This window comes from Molothrus ater, chromosome 5, assembly GCF_012460135.2.
Source record: "Molothrus ater isolate BHLD 08-10-18 breed brown headed cowbird chromosome 5, BPBGC_Mater_1.1, whole genome shotgun sequence".
NCBI lineage: Eukaryota > Metazoa > Chordata > Aves > Passeriformes > Icteridae > Molothrus > Molothrus ater.
This window is the reverse complement of record NC_050482.2, coordinates 52,874,408-52,890,726: the sequence shown is the minus strand read 5'-3', so window position 1 is coordinate 52,890,726 and position 16,319 is coordinate 52,874,408. Positions and strand designations below refer to the sequence as shown.

At 40.1% G+C, this 16,319-nt stretch overlaps 1 protein-coding gene across 2 annotated transcripts in view; it reads left to right on the top strand.

The window, feature by feature from the left end:
* The first annotated feature begins 719 nt into the window (after positions 1–719).
* PWP1 (PWP1 homolog, endonuclein) overlaps positions 720–16,319 on the top strand; it is a 21,474-nt gene continuing 5,874 nt past the window's right edge. For both annotated transcript variants that reach the window (XM_036400282.1, XM_036400281.1), the window contains exons 1-14: positions 720–828; positions 909–967; positions 3,147–3,304; positions 3,736–3,821; positions 5,312–5,408; positions 6,941–7,051; positions 7,816–7,946; positions 8,508–8,578; positions 10,696–10,792; positions 11,612–11,673; positions 13,383–13,494; positions 14,824–14,914; positions 15,283–15,404; positions 15,845–15,950. In XM_036400282.1, the coding sequence (XP_036256175.1) occupies positions 763–828; positions 909–967; positions 3,147–3,304; positions 3,736–3,821; positions 5,312–5,408; positions 6,941–7,051; positions 7,816–7,946; positions 8,508–8,578; positions 10,696–10,792; positions 11,612–11,673; positions 13,383–13,494; positions 14,824–14,914; positions 15,283–15,404; positions 15,845–15,950 (1,369 nt within the window). In that variant the 5' untranslated portion in view covers positions 720–762. The remainder of the gene's footprint in view (positions 829–908; positions 968–3,146; positions 3,305–3,735; positions 3,822–5,311; positions 5,409–6,940; positions 7,052–7,815; positions 7,947–8,507; positions 8,579–10,695; positions 10,793–11,611; positions 11,674–13,382; positions 13,495–14,823; positions 14,915–15,282; positions 15,405–15,844; positions 15,951–16,319) is intronic.

Genomic DNA, 16,319 nt, shown 5'->3' with positions numbered 1-16,319 from the left:
TGTTGCGGATGGAATAACGAGGCTATTTTATCTGCCCAGCTGCAGTTTGGTTACTAAGTTGAGAAACACTTGTTCTCCTTCCTCAGCTTCCCATCTCTGTACTTTGCACTGAATTAAGATTCTAGTGATGGGAACAGCGGTGATTTCTGCATGTTAGTAAGACAGTACCTTCCTGTATGTTCCAGCTGGCATTTAATTAGTTTCCTCTGATTTAATGAGTTAGCTCGTGTAGGAGAGCAGAAAGCAGCCGCTCCTGTGGAGACGCCGGACCCTCACAACTCCCTGCCCCTCCCTGTTGTCACTGACTCCGTGCGCTGGTTTCTTTTCCTTGGATAAAACGTAGGGACCAGTATCAAAAAAGGCCTTTCTAAACTTCTCATTCCGGTGGATTACCACCGGGATATCTCAGTGGCAGGGCAGCGAGGGAGGCCGTGACCCAGAGCACGTGAAGGTTGGACTCGCTGATCTCAGAGGGTTTATTCCAATTTAACTGATCCCGGGATTCCGCAAAAATCCCGCAGACCGGGCACTCGCCCGCGTCCCCCTGAGGCGGCAGCGCCCGCCCCGCCCCCACAGGGCCCGCCCCGCCCTTCAGGGCCCGCCCATCTCTCGGAGCCGCGCCACCACCCCGGCGAGCGGGGATGACGTCACGGAGCAATCTCCGCTCCTTCCCCGTTCCTCGCCGTTGCGGGCGGTCGCTGCTCTGGTGACGTCACTGCGGCGCGCCGGGCCGCTCGCACGTGTGGCAGTGGCGGTGCCGCAATGAGCGGCCCCGTGCCCTGCGCCGCCTGGGTGCGGCGCGGCGTGGCCAAGGAGACGCCCGACAAGGTGGGGCCGGGGCTGGGGTCGCGCTGAGGGAACCCGCCCGCCCCCGCCTTCGCCCTCACCCCTCTGTGTCCGCCCCGCAGGTGCAGCTGAGCGAGGAGGAGCTGAAGGGTCTTATCGAGGAGGCGCAGGATAGGCTGGGGTGAGCCGGGGCAGCGGGAGGGACTCGCCGCCACTCTCGGCCTCTTCTCGGCCGCTCAGAGAGCCGGGGAAGGGAGGGGGCGGCCCAGGCACGGCGGAAACGCAGCTCGGGGGCTGCAGCGAGGAGCGGGGACCGGCAGCAGGCAGCGCGGATTGCTCCTGGAGACACCGTGCCAGGGCAGCCTGGCGGCCGGCAGGGCCAGCGGGGGAACATCAGGTGCAGTAGGTCGGGAGGAACATCAGGTGCTGCCGTCGTGGACGTGTGGTTCCTCAGCTGTCACTGGCAGTGATGGGTATTGCGGGGCCTGGCGCTCGCTGGAGCTCCTATTCCCGCCTGCAGTGAGAATTAAAGCGCTGGCTTTGTAACTGTGGCTGCTTTGGACATGTGGCAAACCGAGATGGGAGTCTCAAACTGACCGGGAAAAAGGATGCCGAGGGTGGGACAGGACAGTCTAGGTAGAGAGGGCACAGTGGAGATCAGAGTGACAGGGTGGTAAAAAAGGCAAAACATCACTCAGGAGTGTGTTTATGTTGCACAGTGAAACTGGAGACATCACAGCTCTCTCCTCAGCACTGAGAGCCCTTAGTTATGTAGTTGTTTTAAGTCTTGTCATTCTGCTTTTAAGAAAAATGTATTTACAAAACTAATACAAGAAGTGACGTATTTAGGAAACACAATAGAAGACAAGAAAGAAATGTCTCTCTTATGTCTAGAAAGAATGGGGGATTGAGGTCTTATTCCATTTTCTGGCCATTATCTGTTACGTCTGTTCTTAGATTGAGGCTTCTGAGTGTTTCAGCTGTGTAGGGTGTGTGGTTGTGCCTCAGTGTGTGTGGTTAAACAGATGCAGCAGGTAGCATAAAAAGTTTTTATAGTTTGATGAATATTGTCCACCTGTTTCTGTTGGATGTATCAGTGACACTACTGATACACTACAGAGTGTATTGTCCCAGGATGTATTTTATTCTGTTTTTTCTGGTTTTGGTTATTTAATGGTTCCAAAATAATCTTAAACATTTGGATGATTCTCACATCATGTTAATTTCTTAACTGGTTAGTGTTTCTGTTTTTTGTGGAGTTACTTGTTTCCCCTTTCTATGTGTAAGCTTTTGGTTTTCTGAGTGATTTCCTTTCTCTTGCAATTTCAAAGCATGGAAAGATTTGAGGTGCTGTTTTTTATGCATTCTGTAAAACTTCAGGATGGAAATATGAAGACCATCTGAAACAGCTGATCTATTTATAATTTGTTGTACTTTGCAGAATTTGTTGCAGCACCTCACTTTTTTCCCTGATCACAAATCAAACTTGGATTTAGTTATTTTATTTAATTGCCTTGTTATTTGTCTCTAGCTATGCTGCTAATGTGAAGTGTTTATTTTACTGTACAAATTAGGAAAATTAGGTTTCTGATATTTAATTTAGAACCTGTATCTGAGAACTGCTTTGGCTCATTGTTGTTTGGGAATTTTGTGTGCAGGACAGAAATACAGTGTGTTGAGCAGGGATGAGTTTCTTTGGAACATGCTCCATTGGGACATCTTGGGTGTTTGTTATCTTCTCAGCCACTTCTCATTTCTCTTTAATGTGCATTTCCTTCTCCTGGATTCCTTGCATGTAGAATTGATGCCACAAAGTTTCTGATTTTTCTAGATGTTGCATGGTTTACCCCATAAGAAGAATCCACAATGTGACCTTACCTAATAAATTCTATGTTATTTTTACTTCACTTAAGTATGGGAAGTATGAGGAAATTAGGTCTTAAAAAGCTTGAAGAAATGTGGGAATTCTCACACATGACCATGCCTCTGAGTGGGGGAAAGAAAGGAAGGAATGACATGGACACATGTGAATGCACAGAAGTGAGGTTGAGAGCACTGTATCCACAAAAAACATGTAAGAGAAAGGGACTTGCATACACAGTTTACCTTGTTGAGGAAAATATATGCCATTTTTGTCATGAAAACTTTCAAGGAAAAACTTCCTCTGAAAGCCTGAGAGTTACAGATGCCTTGTACTTTAGGAAGGGCTCTAGAAGGAATGGATGGATTTCAAAATTATTGGCATAAAGACTTGAAAGCCAATTGAGCAGCTGGGACTGTGTGCTAAAATCTCAGCAGCAGCCCCCTGGAAGTGTTCTGTGTGTCTGCCACAATTTCTCAGGGCTGTGATCTTTCCACAGGGAAGGTGCTGGTGGCAGTGATGAGGGCCAGACAGCAGGTGACACGAATGCACCCGTGCCTGGCAGCAGCACTAAGTCTTCCCAAAACAATGACGAGTTGTCTGATCATGAACTGGATGAATATGATTTGGACAATTATGATGCAGAGGAATACACAGGTAAGAAAAATTTGTGTGTCAGATGTGCAGTGTAAGTGAAGAACCTTTCCACTTCTTGTTGTTCTGAAGGGTTTAATATCCTAAGGCTACACTGTGTTAAGTTTCAGAAATTCACAGTTTAAGTGATTTGCTTGTCCCATCTTGGGAAGTCATTTATTGAGGGAAACAGTTCAGTGTTCCCCTTGATGACACTAAGACCAAATGCATCTTGGAAAGGTCACTCTGGCTGCTGTAGTGCTGGAGCAGAGCAGCAGAAGTCCCTGAAAGCACTAAGCAGTTGATCTTACCAAGATACTTATGTTTGGAACTTGGAAGTTCATGTAGCCTACTCCTGATATTTTGCTGTATAGGTAATACAGGTATTGGTGTAGGAGTTTCTAGCTTTGCCTGTTACAGACATGTATAAAAAGTGTTCTTAAATTCCCATCTAGGTGATTTAAAACTTGAAGACTCTTTGGCTACTCTGGCAGTATATGGGAGCAATGAAAATGATCCTTACATCACTCTAAAAACCACTGTGAGTACTTTAAAAATGTTAATTTAAACTGCACAAACTTTAAAATCACCTAAATTTTCCACTCTGCCTTGGGGCGTGTAACTGCTTGCAGTCCTTTTTCAAAGGTGTGCCAGAGTTTTGGTGTGATGGTGCTCTTCTATTTTAAGGTTGCTTTGTGCAGTCCCTTCTTTCTGTGCCTTTTGCATTTAAGTAGGAGGTTAAGGTGAACTGGCTTCTTACTTAAACCATGCACTTCTACATGGAGTGGTTTTTCACCTGCCTAGGTCACAGAAAACACTTGAAGAAATAACAAGTCTCAGGCAGCTAGTGGCCAAAATTAGAAAATTTCTCAGATTACAAGACTCTTGCACCTTCCACCAGTTTGTGTAAGAAATCAGGCTGAGGTGAACCCTGGACTCAGGCAAGGTGTCTGATATATCAATGTTCTGTGTATATGTGTGTGTGTATATATATATCTAAATAGTACTGTGTCATTGGCTGCTTCTGCCTGTATTAGTTTCCACTGTCAGATGGGGAAGATCTTTGCAGAAGCTGGGTTTGTGGACATAGAGAAAATGAACGCCTTTTTTCTCAAAAGAAAAGCAAGCTCTTCTTCCTATGCTCAAGTTCCTTGCCCAAATTCTGAAAGTTCTTCAATGTGCATTTTCTGTTGTCATTTGATATTTACTACTGGAACTATTGAAGACTATATATTGTGTAACCTTAAGTGAATTCAGAGAATTGCAGGACTTGATAGAATTCAAATATTGAAGTATACTTGAAGTGAATTAAAAAAAAAGCTTGCAATGAGAAGTCCACAAATTCTTGTACGTGTTGAAGATGGGAAGGATGGTACTCTGTGTAAGGTTATTGACTTCTGTACAGTTCTTAATTTTTCACAACAAAAATTCCCAAGTTCCTTCCATTCCTCAGTAACAATGAAAATCAGATAAGAGGTTACATCTGTTCTGGTACAGCTGAATGCCTGGTAGTGCTGTTGGCAGTACTTCTTGGGAAATATTTTCCAGGAAGTAGACAGTGGAAGTATTTAGTGGATGTGAGGAGGAGCTGCAGCATTGTTACTGGGTAAAATGCTGTTATATAAGTGGTCAAGGCACAGGAGCACAAGGGAAATCACCTTTGTTTGTGGACTCCTGGTGATTTTCTTTTCAGCAATCAGCTTCATCAGGATAGCCTTGAAATATATGTATATTGATAATATAGATTGTTTAATTATATTTGATAATTAAACACTTCTACAAACCCACCTATGTTTACATAAAAGTCCTTCAATCTAATTTAATGAGTATTCACTCTCCCAAGAATTAGGTCTGGTTCTTGCTTTTCTCTGTTCAGCACCATAACATGGTTTTAGATGGGTGGGCATTGGAGTGATTTTGAGTATTTTCAGCTGGGGTTCAAAATTACTGATTCCAGCTTTTGAACATGTGTAGTTTCATGCTTTTGTGTGCTTTGCTCAACACCCCTCGTCTTCTCTTTTTGCTGTTTAGGAGCAATATGAGCAGGAGGACTTTTTGATTAAACCCAGTGACAATCTTGTCCTTTGTGGCAGAGTTGATAAAGACTGCTGTAGTTTGGAGGTCCATGGTGAGTAAAATAGGGTTTGTTTTTTACAGTGAACATAGGAAATGTCTTGCCTAGCATGTGTCATGTGGCTGTGTTGAAAGGAAGGGTTGGTTTTGAGAAGGATTTTTCTCTGCTTCTCACTTGTGTTTTGTCCTTTTCCATGTCATGGTGCTTTAGCTACTTTTCAGGACCAGAGTATTTCCTGTGTAGTTATTGTTATTTAAATAATAGCTTGCTTCTTTCAGGCTGTATAGCAATTCCTTTCCTTATTTCATTTCTTAAAACTTTTAGGAAATACTATGGCATTTTTATTCTCTGAACATATGCTCTGCATTCCAGTCTTACTTTCCATATCCTGCAAGCATCCTCTAGTGGTTTGTTTTGTTTTTTGGTTTTTTTTTTTTTTTTTTTTGTTTTTTTTAGCTTTCTCCTTGCTTCTTTAAGTGGGCTTTCCACTGCTGGGATTAGAAGAACCAGCACTTTTATCATCGTGGTCTAGGAGAGATAATCCGTAATAGGGCCTGAATACTGCTTGTTCTAGAAATAAGTTTACTTTTGCTGTGTAAAAATTTTTTTGTTGCAGCCAGTAAATACTACTCAACGTGCTGACATTATCATCTTTGCTTACTGTGGTTCTTTCTGGGAATGTTTCTGGCCACTTGTGCTGTGGTCTGTGTTTCTGTAGGCAAATTATTTCATTTTAAGCAACCAACAAGACCAAAATGTGTGAAAGCATCTCTTCAGATAGCAGCATGTGGCATTTTCTATGTCTGGAGGTGTTTATAAATTTTATTAACTGTAAGTTTATACCCAATATAAAGTTACAGAACAATAGCAAAGGCTTCTGCAGTTTCTAAAATTGGGTAACCTTGTCTTAGTTGACTACTAAGATAACTTGGTTAGCTGAAGACTTTGGTTAGTATCTGAACATCTGTCAGATGCACTGTGATTCTGTGTGTGTGATAGGATGCTATTAAAATAATTTATGGGTTTTCTCTGCTGTCCAATTGGTAAGTTATTTTATTATATGGAGAAAAATAGCTGGCTACAGTGAATTTGTATTTAGTAACTGGCTGCTTTACCTGAAACTTTTCCTGTATCTCAGTTACCATCAGCTAAAGGTAACTTCTGAATTCTTCACCTTCCTCTGGTTTGTCTTTTTACCTTAATTTCCCTTTCAACTTCATCTGGAATATTTTTTTTTGATTGCTAATCCTGTAAAATGAATGTATCCTGATGCAGAAAGTGCTGTATATGGCGCACATATTACGAAGAGATCTTACAAACAAAGTAAAAGTATTGAACCTTGACTGAACTTGTCACACCTTTACCTAAAGTACACAGAAGAATGTTTATTTTGTGTAATTCTGTGAGGTACAACATTTGTAGAGGGTCTGGCTTCTACAGTAAAACTCTGAAGACTCTGAATTTTCCTTCTAAATCTCCTTGGGAATTTTGTTTTTTCCACAACTGCCTTTTATAGAAGTGACCTGCTCATAGTTTTTTGCTTTCCCTCTTCACTGATATCTTGCATAACTTTAATTATTTTTCAGTTTATAATCATGAAGAGGACTCATTTTATGTCCATCATGACATTATCTTGCCTGCTTACCCTCTGAGTCTGGAGTGGTTGAATTTTGATCCTAATCCAGATGAATCAACAGGTAAATTACAAAGGATACTGTCAGTGTCTAGTTAAAGAATTTTTGCTTGAAAAGTGTATAAGTGTAATGTTGTCACTAAATAAATTGTTCCTGCAGTACAAAGAAATAAAATCAATGTTAATGTCAAGATAATATTGACTTGAGATAACTAAGATGTGAATATCAGGTATTTTTGCTTGGTGATACAGTCATCTCAGTAATGCTGCTGTAACAAATGCTTTTTAAAAATACTGATTTTATTGTGAACAATTAAGTTATTGTGAACAGACCAGAGCAATCTCTAAAATCTGCTTTATTTTCTGTTTGCAAACAAAAGGTTGCTTTTGTTAAATTTCTTTATGTCCAGTGCAGTTAATTAAATGTAAACCACAGCAAAATTTACATATATTTTATATATTTATATATTTAGTAACATTTTTCCTGTGTTTCTCGGATTTTTTTCTTCCATAGTCCAGGAGATGTGGTTTAGTTTTGTTTGTTTTTTTCCTTTCAAAAACAAACAAAACATGCAACTTTATACAGCTTGTTTGAACAGTTACTTGTACTGAAGGGGAAAGGAGAGCAAGTAATTTTTTTTCTGGCAACATCTGCTGTCAGCTGATATTTTTAAATAGCTCCTTGCCAGTTTTAAACATAAATATATTCAAATAGAAGATTGTGGCACATAAGTTTTACTTAACCAAAGAAATAAGGAACAGCTGGATTGCCTAATATACTGTTTCATAACTAAATAAACGTGGTTGCATTTGGTTTTTTGTTTGTAGGGAATTATGTTGCAGTGAGTAACATGACCCCAGTCATTGACATTTGGGACCTTGATATAGTAGAATCCTTGGAACCAGTCTTTTCTCTTGGAGGCAAGAAAGAGAAAAAGAAGAAAAAGAAAGGAAAGAAAGTAAGTGTTGCAACAAGGTTTACCTGGTTGGATGGAGGAAATTTATTGCAGGGATAATGCCTTCTTTTTTCCTCCCTACAATATTTAAAATGCTGATTGTTCTCTAAATAACTAAAGCCTGGAATTAAGAGCAGAACAGGGGTGGGGTGGTGTCCCAGTAAACTTTTAACTATTTAAAATTGGCAGTTGGAGGAACTGGCAGTTGCAAGGACCCAAGCTCAGTTAATTGGGAGGAGAGAGAGGGAACTGCCTGGAGAGTTTAGAAAGAAGCTGAAGAAGTTGCACATTAGCTGGAAATAATGAGATTTCTTTTACTAGCCTGGAGGGAATAACCAGTTCTGAAAACCCAGCAGCTGGAGCAATCTGCTGATCTGGGGTAGGAGGCAGGGTGCAGGTGGTGCAGAGATGGTTCTCTCAAAAACTGTGTTGCAGCAAGTGAGAGTAATTTAATATGAAGCTGTTTGTGAAGGCTTTAGGGAATTCATACTAATGTGGAGTAATGCTTGATTTGCACTGAAGCTGTAATTTTCAAAAGTCTGTTTATGTTGTGTGTGTACACAGAGTTTATCTTCAGAAGGGACTGAAGGACATACTGATGCTGTGCTTGATCTTTCATGGAATAAACAAAGCAGGTAAAAGAATACTTGAATAACAATGGGTGTTAAAACATTGCAGTCTCAATTAGGCATACAGTTTTCACACAAAATCCAAAAACTTGAAAGCACTGCTGAAATTAATGCGTTCTTAAAAATGCACTGCTTTTTTAATTTATTTTTTTTAACAGGAGTTCTTGATTTTTAATTTTTTTTTTAATCCTTGTATATTACTGCAGGTCATTTTTGATTTGCACGTTGTCCAGATGAGGGCAGGGCAAAGGTGGGTGTGAGCCATTTGATAAATTGTCTACATTTCACTTGTTCAGACTGGAGAAGCAGAAGGGCTGCCCTGAGCTATGCTGTTCTGCCAGTGGCCTAAACCACCATTTCAACAGAGACAAGCGGATTTATAGAAGAAAGTCCTTGCTATTCTGTTCTGTTTTTTTTTTTTTTTCCCCTTCTGGCTTTTGCCCCAGAACTGTGAACAGGAGAGTGTAAAAGCCCTAATAGCTCAGTTACAGAAATGCCTCTGGCCTCTAGGCAGGGAAAATTCCCTGTTGCCTGAATTAACTAGAAATGAAGTGCTGCTGTAGAAGCAACACAAAGCTGCCCCATCCTGGGGCAGAGGTCAAGGACAATGGGCTGACTGAAATAAAGATGCTGCTGGTTTTTATCACTTAGGTTGTTGTTGACAGTTCATCTGTCAGAGGATCCTCAGGAGGGGTCTTGAAACTGCTTCAGTTAGACACAGGCTGATTTTTTTTTTCTTCTGTCATAAATGCCTCTGCCTTTGAATATGTTCACAGACAACTCTGAATATTCTGATGAGCAGGTGTGAGCCTTCCCTTGTACTGCGTTATCTAGATACTGATGAAGAAAACACCCACACAGACCTCAGTAAATGTATATAAATTGCACTCTTAATGTACAGTGTTCTTAAATTAGACACATATGTACAGTGTGACAGTGATCAGTCCATCACTCTTACAAAAGAGGAGCTTTCGTGTACCTAGGAATAGTCTGGTGATAATACAGACAAGGATGAAAAAAAATTATGGCTTCAGTAGTTAAGTTTGAAATGCATAATTCTGTAATGTGCTGAGTTACAAATTAATTGATACTGAGGTCTTTCAGGAAATAAAACCAGCCCTGAAGTGGGCAGCTTATGGAGATAACAAGGAACTCCTTGGAGCAGCTTGTATATAAAATGTTTTATTGTCGTTTCTTTGTTTTAAGCAAGGCATGTTGTGACAACTCTCTACAAATAACTTTCTGCCTGTAGGTCATAGTGGTGTTACTGTAAAATGTTCTTACAGCCTTCACTATGCATTTTCTTAACTTTCCTTTGTAACATTGCTTGGGAAAACAGCATTTCCAGGAGAATGTCAACTCTTTCAGTCAGAAACACTTGGTTAATATAAAAAGGGGAGGAGGAACAGTTTCAATCAGAAACAACATATTGAGGTTATAAATCTGATTTTAAAAGCAATGAAGCAGTTACAGGAAATGTAGTGTGTGCTTGACAGGCATTTAGGGATGTTTTGATTTGTTTTTTCTGATAAAACTTTTAAGCTGTTTTTATTGCTGTTAACACAATTGGTCAAATTCAAGTTGAAGTATGGGGTCTGTAAACTAACTGAAATTTTAGTGGTTATATTCAGCAGTCTACAAAGGATATAGTGTTGTGTCTTCAGTAGGAATATAAACAGATATTGAAGAGCAAAATAGTTCACAAACAGGTTTGTCAGGTTCTTGGCCTGCATGAATATGCAAACAGAACAAAGTAGCATAGGTAGTGTTTAAAAATACTATTTAATGTCAAAGGAAGTAATGTGCTTCAAAGCCTTTATTGCTCTGTTTTGTTTGATAAATCTTTGAGTAAATGGTATTGTAAGTAATGTTAGGAGAAATAGAAGCAGAGCTGTCGTTGTTATAAGTCTTCTATAATGTAATGTAATATAGCCTATTTATAATCTTTACTTAAAACTTAGAATTGCCTTTAGGGAGTTATGCCTCAAGCTTGAGAGGAATCATCTATAGACCACAGTGTACTTGTTCTCAGAATTGGGCACTGTGTGTATTTTGGATTTTTGACCATTATTTCTTTGTATCTGTAGAAAGAATTTTAAAACTAATTTTTGATCCGTTATCAGGAATGTTTTAGCAAGTGCCTCTGCTGACAACACAGTGATTTTGTGGAACATGGCTGTGGGTAAGCCAGCAGCCAGCCTGACACTGCATACAGACAAGGTATGGAATAATTGCTGTGTTTCTTCCACTGTAGAATGCAGAGAAAAATTTAACTGCAGTTTTTCATTTGCTGCTTGGTAGTGAACCCTCAGAACAACAATCCTCTAATTTTCTGACATCTGTGCAGAATTGTTTTAATTTATTAATTAGTTACTTTTTCAAACAACACTGTATTTGCTTTTTAAAATGTTATTTAACTTGAAACGAGTTAAAAAAGCTTTGTAACAGTTTCTAAAATACCTTTTGTGTATTGGCCCTAATGGTGGGGAATATAGTAGTGCTGGTATTAGCTACAAAAATAGATGTCTGAACATAGGTCAAACTATAACTCTCTTAAGGGAACGAGTGTCAGTTACAGTTTGTTCTAGGTGAAAAGGTTTAAAATAAATGATACTAAAATACCATAGTGATGGGTACTGCAGAAATGAATTAATCTCATAGTAATTAAAATGTAAAAGCTAGTTATTAATAGCTGTAACCTTATTTTGCTGCTAACAAAGTCACTGCCCTTGACAAACTCCTGATTTTCATTTTTTGTGAACATCTGCATTTTTTCCCCAAATTGGAAGCAGATATTCTTTTACCTCCAGCTTTTTTTTTTTTTTTGCTTTTTTTAAAATTAATATCTAGGCAGAAAGGGGGCATGGGGTTCTGTTCGGTCAGATTATATTGGACAGTATCTTGTTTTCACCAGGTAGGGGGTGTTTGAAGTAATGCACATATTTTGCACTGATTTTGAGCAATCTGAGTGGGATGGTTGTGCTTTGTTCCAAGAAAGTTCCTGTATATGTGTTTTACATAAAATCTTCCATTATCTAGGTCCAGACATTGCAGTTTCATCCGTTTGAAACTCAGACCCTCATTTCTGGATCATTTGATAAGTATGTCAGGGTCATGTTTTCACATGTTGCACCTGGGGAGGGTATTCATATTCATTTAAGCCTAGTGTTTTCTTTCATTTTTTTTATAACTGCCAATTTGAGTAATGTTATTTTTTCCAGCAAGGAAGCTAGGTTTGCATATGGCCAGGATGTAGTTTTCTTTACCTCTTTTTCAGGGGTAGCAAATGCTTTAACCATCTGGACTGACATTTTCTGTGCCAGGTGTCTGCCTGTTCCAAGCCAAATTTATTTCTTAATTTGGCCTTATGGCATTTTCTTCATTGTCGCTGTTTATTCCTGTGAAAATTTGCCCAAGTTTTGCCAGCCAGTAAGGCCAGGGTGGAGGCACGAGGAACTTTATCCCAGTTCTCTCCTTTCAGCCTCTATAGGCACAGCCAAAGAGTAATGGGCTGTCTCCTGTGATTGCAGCCTGGAGATGCTGGGAACTGGTTTGTGTCTGCACACTTGGTCTACTCTGTGGCTGCCAGTTCTTGCAAGTCCTGCCAGCCAAAAATATCCCTCTCTGTTCTCCCATCTCAATGGAGTAACTTTAAATTTTAGTCTATCACCATGATTTTCTTACATTGATTTTTTTTATTCTGCTTTTAGGACTTTGTCCTTATGTTAAAATAATTTATAGACTTGCCAATCTTTAGCCAAGCCTTGAAGTTCTCTGGCTTCTATTTGTTCTTGCTGCATCTGCTGAAGTATTGGAGGAGGAACTTTTGCTGTTAGGAAGCTGCTTCTGTCTTTTCCCTCTCGACTTCCTTTGATAAAAGGAAGCATTAAGTCCAAGCAGTGACCAGCTGCTGATCCCTTTTTAGCTGCCCCTTTGATACCATGGACACCTCTAAACCACTGTGTTATCCATAAACTAAGAGAGTGCCCTTGTGGATTTTTCCTGCAAAGCCTTGCAGGACCACAGGCAATTCAGTGAGCATTGGGCAATGCCTTCATAACCTGGCAATCAGACTTAAAGAAACTGTTGTGTCAAGTGCCTTTAAAAGACCTGGGAAACCTACATCACACTTCTTTAATTATGATAGAGTGGGAGTGAGTTACACTGAGGATGTTGATAGTGGTGAGATGATGCTGGACTGACATGACCACTCCTCCCTTGCATTTGCACCCAGGAACTTTTTGAGTTGGGACAGATTCTGCAGCCACTTAGCTGAGCATGTGCCTGTAAAGAATCCCTGAGAACCCACTGACTGCCATCTACTCTTTCTCCTTTGTGGAGTACTGTTTCTCCAACTATTTGTTAAGATTGTTGGATTTTTAGAATTTACTTTTTTATTTAGCATATTTGAAAATGTATGCATATGTATAACAAAATGATTCTAATGCATCATTACTTGAGTTTACTGAAGTCTGTTCATAATTAAGTGATATATTTGCATAATTATGGTCTGCTATGTGATAAGTATCTTATGTATTGAGTAAATTCAAGCTCTGCTTAGTTTCAATAGAGAGGCTCTGTTGGTAACCAAGATGAAACTTTGAAGCACATGGAAAAATCTTATGCTTATCTGCAAGATTTTAATCTGTTACTGAATTAGAAGACTAAGTAGTGAAGTTGTTTCCATTTAATTTTTTAATTATAGTTTACATGGAGCTTCTGTAGGTGTCAGTGAGAAAGCAAACTATGTAATGAAGTGTTCTGCCCTGATCTTTTTTTAAATTTTATTTCCTGTCCCTTTATCTTCTAGATCAGCAGTGCTGTACGACTGCAGAAACCCCCAGGACAGCCATCGAGTGTGGCGGTTTAGTGGTCAGGTTGAGAGAGTAATTTGGAATCATTTCTCACCTTGCCATTTCTTGGTGAGTACTGCTTTTCTGTTGTGGTTGGTTGTTGACATGTCATTTAACCTGTGTTAACCTATTTTGTTCATAATGTTTCTCAATCAGAATGGAGCCGATGGACATTTGGATAGTTTGTGCTGCTTATTATAATAATGCAGTCTGGGGGAGGATGTTTTTAGGTAGTTTTTTCAGTAAGTATCTCTAGACCAGCTACTTACTTGGTATCTTCACTGTGACAGTAGAAATTCCGGAGGTGACAACCTTGGTCACATCGTTGCAGTGTTCAGTGGCTGGGATACATTTTCCTTTGCAGAGTTTCTGTTGTGTTTCGTGCAATGAAGGAACTGCAGCTGAGAAATAGCTAATTAGAATGAAGATCCTGAATATTAATTCAGTGTTTCAAGTCAGCGCTAGAGGGCACTGTCCTCCTGGCTGGCATGGAGTGATCCACTCCTTTAGGTTGGAAAAGTCCTCTGAGATGGAGTTTAAATGTTAACCCAGCACTGCCAAGTCCACCACTAAACGATGTCCATAAGTGCCTCATCGACATGGCTTCAAATACCTCCAGGGGTGAGGATTCCACCACTTCCCTGCCCAGCCTGTGCCAGTGCTTGACAACATTTTCAGTAAAGACATTTTTGCTAATGTCCAAACTAAACTACCCCTGGTGCAACTTTTCTGTTGTTCTATTGCTTATTACCTGGGAGAAGAGACCTACACCCACCTAGAGTATAAAGGAAAAATATCTTGGTGTTGTTGAGTCTTTTGTAATAAAACTTTGCAACAGAATTTAAAAACAAATCTTTCATATTATCTCAATGGCTGTCTAGTTCTCTGTTGCTTAGTGGATACAGCCAACAGAAGCAGCTGCTCAGCTCTGTTGGTTTTATGATGTGGATCTCTCCTGGTGTAATCACACTTAGTTTTGCACAGGACTTCTGTCAGTAGTCCTGTCTAAAAACTGATGGCTCCAAAAGCCACTAATGGCTCCAAAACTTTGAACTGACAGTAAAGAGGCTGAAGGCTCTGTATTTAATTGCCTGGCCTGAGGACCAAACTTAGTGGGGCAACTCTATTTAAAATACACTTTAAGAAGTTTGCATGGGATTAAAACTTTCGTGTCATCGGTGCAGCATAATTGAGGTTCATCGAATAGCTGGGGTACCAGCTGGGTGGAGCCTGACTTTGGGGGTGCAGGCCTGGGAACAGTGTAACATGTCCTAGGGAGAAGCAGTGTCTGCCTCAGAGCAGAGGGGTTTACCAGAGGGTGGGTGTTACTTCACTGGCAGTTTTTTCGCAGATGAGTGACGGTGGCTGTTTGTTGTTTAAATGCTGTGGTTTCCTTAGGCAAGCACAGACGATGGCTTTGTGTACTGTCTGGATGCTCGTGCTGATAAGCCCCTGTTTACTCTGAAAGCTCACGATGAAGAGGTGTCAGGTAAATTGCCTTTGTGTCCTGTTTGTTCCAAGTGGGCAAGGCACATCTGGAAGATGCCTTTAATCCATAGCACTGAGGTGTAGTGATTCTTTGTTAAACAAGTAAATTGTGCATGCTAATCATGGTAGCTGGCATGTGAAACAAATCTCTGTTGAGGGGATTGGGAGGCAAAATAGGCCTGCCATGGTTCCCTTGGCTCTCACTAAAGTGGCAGCATGGAACTTTCATTAATGTTCTGCTCCTTTGTTCTGGAGTTAGTGTGAGGAGTATTGGGGTTGTTCTCGTATCTTCACTTCAAAATGTATCCTAATCTCTGTGAAATGGGGATTGCCTGTTGCTCTCACACTGCTGCACTCTTCATCTTCCAGGGCTACAACTAAGCAGTCAGATCAAAGGGTGCCTTGTGACATCATCTGCTGACAAATATGTGAAAATTTGGGATATCCTGGGAGACAGACCAAGTTTAGTCCATTCCAGGGATATGAAAATGGTATAGTAATATTTATGTATTGATTCTACTAAGTTTTATATATACACTGTCTGCTTTTTCTTTTTCTGTCTAGTTTAAATCTTGTTCTACCTAAGGTCTCACAGGGAAAAAAATAATAGCATATTCTGGGTAAATCATTCTCATCACAGTGCAGTATTCCATATGGAATTGGCAAAGTGCTTTAAAGCCTTAGAGTCCTACATTCCAGGTACAATGTTCTGAGTAGAACTATGGGTGCTCCAGCTTGCATCTGCTATATTCAAGAAAAAGATGTGTTTATAATTAGCAGCTCTTGACTTTCATTTTATGTCTTTATGAAAGAAGTTTCAGAAACTTAATTAAATTTGTTAAAACTTGCTAGGTGAAAGTATTTTCAGATGACAAATTAATTTTAAGATTTAAAAAAAAATTCTCTTTTTTTTTCTCTCCCACCCTGCCAGGGAGTTCTGTTCTGTGCAGCTTGCTGCCCTGACTTCCCCTTTGTCTTTGCCTTTGGAGGAGAGCGGGAAGGGCTGCGTGTTTGGGATATAAGCAAGATCTCTGCAGGTAATGTTCTAATTTCTTTGAATGTTGTGGTTCCCTCCTTGCTTGCAGGGTGTATTTGTATTCAGTAATGCATTGCAACTCTGACAGAAAAGCATAGGTTAGTATTTTTAAATGCTCCAAGACTGTATGTGTGGTCACATTTTCAGCTTCAAAAAACATGGGTTTTTCTAAATTGGAAAACTGCTCAACACAATTTATGTTCTTGCAGCTGATGTGTAATACCTTATTTCTTATAATACCTATGTTTTGTTTTTTTTCTTGATAGTCTTGATGTGATTTTGGTATCATATTTTTTGAGTACTTAGGGGAAGAAAAGTGAGGACTGGTTTTGATCACTTGTAGCTACCTGTAACTAAACAGCATGATTTT